The sequence below is a fragment of the Cynoglossus semilaevis genome, chromosome 18 (genome assembly GCF_000523025.1).
Source record: "Cynoglossus semilaevis isolate Cse_v1.0 chromosome 18, Cse_v1.0, whole genome shotgun sequence".
Taxonomy (NCBI): domain Eukaryota; kingdom Metazoa; phylum Chordata; class Actinopteri; order Pleuronectiformes; family Cynoglossidae; genus Cynoglossus; species Cynoglossus semilaevis.
Window position 1 is genome coordinate 506,225 of NC_024324.1, and position 8,948 is coordinate 515,172.

General features: G+C 43.7%; 1 protein-coding gene and 1 long non-coding RNA gene across 5 annotated transcripts in view; one reads left to right on the forward strand and one right to left on the reverse strand.

The window, feature by feature from the left end:
- Window positions 1–2,138: 2,138 nt before the first annotated feature.
- col14a1b (collagen, type XIV, alpha 1b) overlaps window positions 2,139–8,948 on the forward strand; it is a 29,579-nt gene continuing 22,769 nt past the window's right edge. For 3 of the 4 annotated variants that reach the window (XM_025064909.1, XM_017041168.2, XM_025064910.1), the window contains exons 1-5: window positions 2,139–2,254; window positions 2,779–2,891; window positions 7,583–7,699; window positions 7,822–7,965; window positions 8,069–8,152. In XM_025064909.1, the coding sequence (XP_024920677.1) occupies window positions 2,810–2,891; window positions 7,583–7,699; window positions 7,822–7,965; window positions 8,069–8,152 (427 nt within the window). In that variant the 5' untranslated portion in view covers window positions 2,139–2,254; window positions 2,779–2,809. The remainder of the gene's footprint in view (window positions 2,255–2,778; window positions 2,892–7,582; window positions 7,700–7,821; window positions 7,966–8,068; window positions 8,153–8,948) is intronic. The other variant, XM_025064911.1, reaches the window with a different exon arrangement.
- Window positions 7,724–8,948, reverse strand: part of LOC112488498 (uncharacterized) — a 6,286-nt gene continuing 5,061 nt past the window's right edge. Inside the window, exon 4 of the long non-coding RNA XR_003052601.1 lies at window positions 7,724–7,844. This is a non-coding gene — a long non-coding RNA (uncharacterized LOC112488498). The remainder of the gene's footprint in view (window positions 7,845–8,948) is intronic.

The following is an 8,948-nucleotide window of genomic DNA, read 5'->3' on the forward strand; positions in this document are numbered from 1 at the left end:
GTGGGTGGAGAAGGAGAAGAAGGAGAAGTGATAAAAACACGATGATCACAGAGAACCACCAAAGAACCACCAAAGAACCATCAAAGAACCATCAGAGAACCATCAAAGAACCATCAGAGAACCATCAAAGAACCATCAGAGAACCATCAAAGAACCATCAGAGAACCATCAAAGAACCATCAGAGAACCATCAAAGAACCATCAGAGAACCATCAACGGGGACAGAACTTAGTGCAAAAAGTTTCAACAATGTTTTTTGCGAGAACATTTTTCTCAGAACGTCAGTTCTGCGTGAGCGTCTTCGTCCTTCTTCCTCACCGTCTTCTTCTTTTCTTTCACCTTTTCTTTTCGACTCTGAGCCGTGCAGGTGGAGCAGCAGTAACAGCTCTTAGCCAGCGGGGACAGAATTACACTTTTTTGTTTTGCGGCCTCACCTCACATTAAATGAGACAGAAGGAATGAGTGGCTGCGGGGGAAACACCCATCAGTCGGTGCAAGTCTGAACTGAGGGCAGAGACAGAAGAAGAGCGGGAATCAAGTTGCACACAGGAAGTGACAGCCAGACAGGAAGTGAGGCGGCCTTCAGATTAAAACTTCCTAACTATCATAAAGTAAAAAGTTTTCATAACAAAGTGTCAAATTTAGTGACAAGTCAATATTCAAACATAATGTATAACCTGTAACTATTGATATTAAATATTTTATATAAAAAACTCTCACTGTCCTTATGTTAGGAAATATTTTTCATAAAATCATTTGTTCTCTGCTAGTTGCTCAAATGTCTCAGTACTAAAATCGTATTAATCTACTAATCATGTTAACTTTGTTCTCATCTTTTCTGGTTAAGGGTTTACTCAATATTATTTCCTGCTCGTCTATATTAAACATTGCTATTTTAAATATTATTTAACTAAAATTTTTGAAATGTTGATGCCAGAAACAATTATTAACTTGTTTGTGATTGACAAAAAAACCTTAACTAACTGATACCCATGAGTGGGAAAGAGAAATAATAAAAAAGTAAAATATTTTATATGCCTACAAAAATAATTTGGAGATAGTGTTGTATATCTGTTGTATAAACTGGAAATTAGTATTATTAATAATTAAATAATTAGTAATATTCAGTCCAACAAAGAGAAGTCTGAATTTAGTTAAAATATTTGGCCCAACTTTAGCACGTTGAATATGTTCCAAGGCACACAGTAAACTTTCTAAGGAAAAGTAGTGCTTCATACACCGCGTGGTGTGCCGGTGCTAATGCTAACGGAGCAGCGCAGCAAACAGACGGATGACGAGGACAAAGATTGTTTACCTCCAGCCGAAGAGGCTCCATCACTGCTAACATTCTGCTCCCGCTGCTTACGTTAGCTCCCGCTGCTAACGTTAGCTCCCGCTGCTAACGTTAGCTCCCACTGCTAACGTTAGCTCCCGCTGCTAACGTTAGCTCCCGCTGCTAACGTTAGCTCCCGCTGCTAACGTTAGCTCCCGCTGCTAACGTTAGCTCCCGCTGCTAACGTTAGCTCCCACTGCTAACGTTAGCTCCCACTGCTAACGTTAGCTCCCGCTGCTAACGTTAGCTCCCGCTGCTAACGTTAGCTCCCGCTGCTGACTTTGACTCCCGCCGCTACCATTAGCTCCCGATGCTAACATCAACTAATAAAAAAAAACCTAATCGGAGCTACAAGAAAATGACCAATATAAAATGGTAATATATTATTCTATTTATTTTCTTGTAAGATGTATTCATTTCACTTTTACAGCTAAAATAGTTGTTTTAACTTTTCTTTTAAGTTTAAACGTTATAAAGCGTCCACACTTTTAAGCAATTTTTAAAAAAGGCTAACGCGATCTCCCTACATTGAAAACTCTAACATATATTTGCTCATACAAACTGAAAATCTTATTTTATACATTATATGTTGTGTACACCGTACTGTCTGACGCAGTACAGCACGATCCTTACATTAGAATATAATGTAGAATATAAGGAATATAATGTATAATAAACATTAAAATATAATTACATCTATCATTTTAATTTCTGTTGTCTTTTGTTTTGAAATGATTTCACCGGCAGTGGAGTGAGTGTGATTGTGTGTTTTTGCGTGCACGTGTGTGTGTGTGTGTGTGTGCTGTTGTTCAGAGTAGGTTGTGCTGGAGCCTCAGAGCAGCAGCAGCAGCAGCAGCAGCAGCAGCTCAGACATCTGTGCAGAGGAGGATTGTTCAAAAGTCAGACCTATGGTCTGAGCAGGTAAGAATTACTTCAATATTTTTCTTTTTTTATTTTTGTACTCTGTGCATGGATGAAGTATCATAAACAGAAAATACTGAAGTACCACGTACTTGACTTCACACACTTACTTTTGTGCACGGCTCCTGCACACACACACCTAATGAGGGATTACTTGTACTGTGTCTGAACTACTCCGTGAGTGAGTACTACTCTGTGAGTGAGTACTACTCTGTGAGTGAGTACTACAGAACAACGTTACTTTGATTTATATTAAAACTGTTTGTTCTGTTCAAATTTGATTTTGGATAAAAAAATGATCAATAATGATGAATTAATGACAAAGCCTCTGACCAGAAGTATTTTATTAACATTTTGACTTCATCGTCATCATCGTCATCGTCACTTTCTAACCCCAGTGTCTTTGGCCTGGACCAGGTCTGAGGTCTTTGTTGTATTTCTGGTTTGGTTGAGGTCCAGATAAGACCTGACAGGAAGTGAGTCATGACTGGACCACAGTTGAACTTTGACCTCCTCTCCTGCAGGTACAGCTGGTTCTCCTCGTCTCCTGTCAGGATGCAGCTCTCACTCAGATCCAGTCACTTCCTGCTGGTTCTGGTTCTGGTCTCTCTGTCCTCCCAGTCAGTGAAGGGTCAAGGTAAGTGCCTTCTCCATCACCACCACCTGGGGGGGGTAGTTTCCACTTGGCGCTTCAGACACGGGGCCTGAGTGTTCCACCTGCAGCAGCACCACACAGAACTGGAACCAGGGACCGTGTGGTTTCCACTGCAGGAACGTTCCAGAACCTCAGGGCTCTCAAAGTTTCTTTCTCTTTGTTGCTGAACGTTTGGTCCAACACAACCCTGTATTTAACACTTCAAACGTGTCTGGAGTTTATTTTTACTCCCACTCTTTAAACGATCTTCACCCAGTGGTTAGTGGGAGAACTGCAGGGTTTCTGTCGCCTTTGAATACACATATACAGTATATAACAATATATTTATGTACATATATAATGATATATTTGTAGATATATATATATATAATATTATATATGTGTGTATATAAATATATATTTAAGAGTCAGACTAAGTTAGACGATGTTCTTCCTCGGTCTTTAACAACAGATCTAAACCCTGTGGGTGTCATTACTGCCACCTACTGGTTCCATTCTCCACTGGTTTGTGGTCTCTGTTCTTCTGTGTTCTAAAGTGCTGAGTCAAGTGGGTTGTAGTGAGTTCGGTACTTTCCTCCAGTCCTGGTAACGGTTCCTGCTGTGGAATCGTGCCTGCAGCCTGCTGCCAGGCACAGGGCAGGGTTCCAGTTCCACTGTGGGCTGAAAAATGTCTTTAAACGTTCGTAGTCCTTGGTTATTTACTGTATGTCAGTCACAAAAATGTTTGTTCAGAACTTGGAACCGTTGCCATGGCCTTAACGATGAACCGATGTGAAGGTTCTTCTCCAAAGACAAGATCTTTGACTGGAGGATGGGAACATGTTGACACACGGAGAGAACGTCTGATGATGATGATGATGAAGGTGACGAAGGTGATCAGTCTGTAGAGTTCTGTGTTCCTGTAAAGACAGACAAAGGGGCGGAGCTTCAGCAGAGTCAGTTTCCTGGTCACGAGGAGACGCCCGTGGGTTTTTCCTTGAGTCACGTTGGTTCTTTACTGATCATGAAACAGGACCTCAGGCTGCAGTAACTCAGGTCGGTTCCTCCTGTTCCACACTCTCACTGTCCGAGGAACCAGGAAAACCATTTCTAACATCCACTAAAGTCTGATAAAACGTTCAGGTTCTTTGAACTCCGGTTTCCATCGGTACCTGGAACTCACTCTGGTCCGTAGTCCTGACATTTAGGACAGGACTGAAGGTGTTTCTCCTCTTCATCCAACAGTCTTCTTCAGAGTCCGGTGGACCTGGAGAAGAGGAGAAACATCTTCACCAGACCAGAGTCAGTCCAGATCCACTGACCTCAGGTCAGTCAAACACTGAAATAAAGCTCATCACTCAGCGACGCAAAAAACACCACGGCGCGCCAACACCGCGTCAAGTGGAATTCCGTGGGATTTTTGAGGCGCTCTGACCTTTGACCCCACCGCATGGAGACAAAGCCGTGGAGCGGAGAACCTCAGAGGTTGGTGAGATGTTTGCTTCCCTTCTCCTTGTGTGTGTTTTTCCTGCCTGCTGCTGAAGGACTGTTCTGGGTGTTCTTTACTTACCTACACCCACACGCCGACGAGCTCACACCAGATCAGTTAAAGACCAAACTGTCACAGCCGCGGTGAAGAACCGTATCAGACACAGCCGCGGTGCTAACCCAGGCTAACGGGGCGTTCAGCTCCTTGGACAACACGAGTTCATCAGGTCAGCTGAGGTTCTGGGTGTGTGGGCCGGTTCTGGTTCCTGTTCTGGTGTTCTTCATGTTGGTGAACTGTTAGTCCAGACCAGCTGGAAGTTCTAGATCACATGACATGACATCAGAGATCTGCCACAGGTCGGGGCCGGTGTAGGTATTTAAAGAAGCGGTTGGTGCTACATGGCTGACCTCACACACACACACACACACCACACACACACACACACACACACAGGCTGGTGTTTGTTGTTTTGGTGGCTTCTCTTTGTCATTTTTCACAGCTTCAGATAAATGAGATCACACACACCACACATGATGATGATGAAGGTGATGATGATGATGATGAAGGTGACTTTTTACCATGTGGGATCTGGCTTTGATGCAGTGTGTGTGTGTGTGTGTGTGTGTTTGAGAAAATGAAGGGCTGCCTCGGCCATGGTTGTTGTGGAGCCTGGACTTGTGGCTGTTGGCGCGGCCGTGCGTTGCTGTGGCCCCGCTCCAGTGTTTTTAAACAAAACAACAACAACACCACCACCAACACTGCAGCACAGAAGCTGGGTGAAATATGACGACCAGCGTTGTTGACTCTCACAACACAGACGGCCAGACCAGTGTGTTTGGATTGTTGGCTCAGTGTGTGTGTGGGTGTGTGTGTGTGTGTGTGATGGTAGAACATGTGAAACTCCTGAACTCTGGTCAGGAGAGGAATAGTGGACGGTGCTATTCCTGTGACTTCCTCTGTGGTCTCCTATGTCGGCAGTTAAAAGACAGAGGTACGTCTTCTTCTCTTCCTCTTCCTCTTCCTCATCCTCATTGTCACCTTCCATCGTTACGGTTGTTTCCACTGTGCAGAATGTGCAGGAAATTAAAGTCTGTCAATCACTCACTACGCCACATCAAGAACAACAGTCATTTTAGAGACAGAGACACAGCAGTGTTCCCTTCCCTGCTGGTGAGAACTAAAATCTCTGATTTTCTCCATGGACTTTGGTCTGAACTAAAATCTCTGATTTTCTCCATGGACTTTGGTCTGAACTAAAATCTCTGATTTTCTCCATGGACTTTGGTCTGAACTAAAATCTCTGATTTTCTCCATGGACTTTGGTCTGAACTAAAATCTCTGATTTTCTCCATGGACTTTGGTCTGAACTAAAATCTCTGATTTTCTCCATGGACTTTGGTCTGAACTAAAATCTCTGATTTTCTCCATGGACTTTGGTCTGAACTAAAATCTCTGATTTTCTCCATGGACTTTGGTCTGAACTAAAATCTCTGATTTTCTCCATGGACTTTGGTCTGAACTAAAATCTCTGATTTTCTCCATGGACTTTGGTCTGAACTAAAATCTCTGATTTTCTCCATGGACTTTGGTCTGAACTAAAATCACTGATTTTCTCCATGAGGATTGGTGTGGCAGAGTGAGTGGATTACAAACTTCAGTTTACTGTTAGAAACAGCCGTGTTTTCATGTTCTAGCAGGAGGACAATCTGAAACTGTCCATTTCTCAGTTGCCAGTCTTAGCTCAGATGTTAGATGGTGTGAATTGTCCCTTTAACCCGGAGAGTGGGAAGAGCATGAGGATGAGAACAGTTGACTCTGGTTTTTAACGTTTGCGATCTGATCATGTGACCGTTCCTCCTGCCTCCATCAGACAGTTTTCAAGGTCAGATGGAGTCAGGGGTGGACGGTGCCGTAACTGTGGAGGGAGTTCAGTCTGATACTACAGTAACTGAGAAGGAGTGGAGCGCCTCCTCCTGCGGGGTTCTCCAGCTCTGATGTTCCACCAGAACATTCAGTCATTTACAGACAATTTACAACGGACATATGATTTGTGTTAATGCTGAGGAATGTCAAACATCTGCTTGGGATAACACACGTCAGTCAAAAGTTGGAACATCAGCACTTTGTGGGAATTATCATGGAACTGTTTTACAGGGCTGAACTCACCCCACTGTTATGGCTGCACCCCGTCACCCCCGCCCCACCTCGCCCTACAGCCTGTGTTCACCATGACGGAGGTTCTTCTGATCCGAAAGGGAAAAATCTGGCTTTTTGGATTCAAGTGTGGATGAATGTGATGCTTCATCATCAGTTACAGAAAATACTGCAGCCAGTCAACAAATACTCTAGTACTTTATATTCACTTCACAGTCACACATGCTATTAACACTCACTCTGCCACATCACACCAAAGTCCATAGAGAAAATCAGAGAATTTAGTTCAGACCAAAGTCCATGGAGAAAATCAACGATTTTAGTTCAGACCAAATTCCATGGTGAAATTCAGAGCTTTTAGTTCAGACCAAATTCCATGGTGAAATTCAGAGCTTTTAGTTCAGACCAAAGTCCATGGAGAAAATCAACGATTTTAGTTCAGACCAAATTCCATGGTGAAATTCAGAGCTTTTAGTTCAGACCAAATTCCATGGTGAAATTCAGAGCTTTTAGTTCAGACCAAAGTCCATGGAGAAAATCTGAGATTTTAGTTCAGACCAAAGTCCATGGGGAAAATCAGAGATTTTAGTTCAGACCAAAGTCCATAGAGAAAATCAGAGAATTTAGTTCAGACCAAAGTCCATGGAGAAAATCTGAGATTTTAGTTCAGACCAAATTCCATGGTGAAATTCAGAGCTTTTAGTTCAGACCAAATTCCATGGTGAAATTCAGAGCTTTTAGTTCAGACCAAAGTCCATGGGGAAAATCAGAGATTTTAGTTCAGACAAAAGTCCATAGTGATGGGCTAAAATCTCTTTTTTTTCCTCTGTCTTTGTTGGCAGCCATTGTTTGCAGTCACTTGTCTGTCACTAACGGTGTAAGAACATCACATGATCACACACTCAGTCCTGACCGTTGACCAGTGTTTGCAGTTGAAGTGTGGTGCATGACATGGACCGTGTGATTTGTCTTCTACGTTCTCACATTAATACACGTACAGAAGCCGTCACCGCAGCAGCTAACGTTGTCTCATTCTCCTGTCTTTGCTCAGTGTCTTCACCTCGAAGGTTTCGGGCCAAAGCCATAAGTTCGTCCACGCTGCTGGTGACGTGGAAAGAACCCAAAGGAGAGTTTGAAAGTTACAAAGTCATTTACAGCACACGTCCAGGTGAGAGGAGTCAGGAGAACAGTCGGTGGATCAGAGGCGGTTGTCGCTTGTTCATGAATAACATCTGCTGACATTAGGACACGCCCCAGACTGGTGATTGGTTCCTCCTTGTCCCTCGACAGGTGACCGGTGGACGGAGGTCCAGCTACCAAAAACAGAAACGACTCTCGTCATCCAGCAGTTTGATCCTTCTAAAGAATACGAGTTCAAAATCATAGCAGTGAGCGGAGGACGAGAGAGCAGACCCCTGGTGGCCAAACATGAAGGTAGCAGGCCCTCGGCAAATGTTGTTAAAAACTAACTGAATGAACTGTGGTTTAGTAGGTCAAAGGTCATTCTGAGTGAACTGCTACGGAAACTGTCTTTCAGCTCAGAGGTCGGTGGTGGAGGTGGTCCAACCTCAGAGAAGACAGGAAGGCAGCGTCACGGAGGAACGCAACGAGATCTCAGAAGGTAAGCTTCTCCAGAACAGCTGAGTCAGGGTGTGAACCCAAGAAGAAGAAGAAGGAGAAGAAGAAGAAAAAGAAGAAAAAGAAGGAGGAGAAAAAGAAGAAGAAGGAGTAGAAGGAGAAGAAGAAGAAGGAAAAGAAAAAGAAGAAGAAGAAGAAGGAGTAGAAGGAGAAGAAGAAGAAAAAGAAGGAAAAGAAGAAGAAGAAGGAGAAGAAGCCGTCTCCATTCCTGGATCAGAGAGTGAAGAACGTTCTTCTGTGAATCATGGGGAGATGTTTGTTTTATTCTTGGAGAAGAGCTCCATAGACCAGGAACATCCACTCTCACATAATGTCTTCTGAAGAAGATTCCTCGGTGCAAAGCCTCCTGATGGACGGAGGTCCAGAGGAGCAGAAGGTGAGTGAAGATCAGACCTTCTTCAGACCATCCAAGACCTGAGTCTGACGTGATCCTTAACAGCCAGGAGGGACAGGAAATGAAGCTGAGAGAGAAGAGAGCTGGTCAGATGTTTGAGTGAATGAAGAGGCGCCATCACATGGACGACGGGAGAAGAACCCGGAGGAGAACCCTCAAACCTCAGTGTGTCTGTGTGAAGCTGTAACTTAACCTGTGTTTCCAGACAAAACCATAAACTAAATGAAGGTTCATGTTGAAAACAAACCTCTGTCTCTGGTTTGATTTGAAGTCTGAAGATGACAGCGTCAAAAGAAGAAAAGAAGAAAACAGTGGACGTTCTATCAAATCAAACCTTCAGTTGACACTTTTTCCCCCCCCCACGCCCACCGCCCCCCACCCCCCA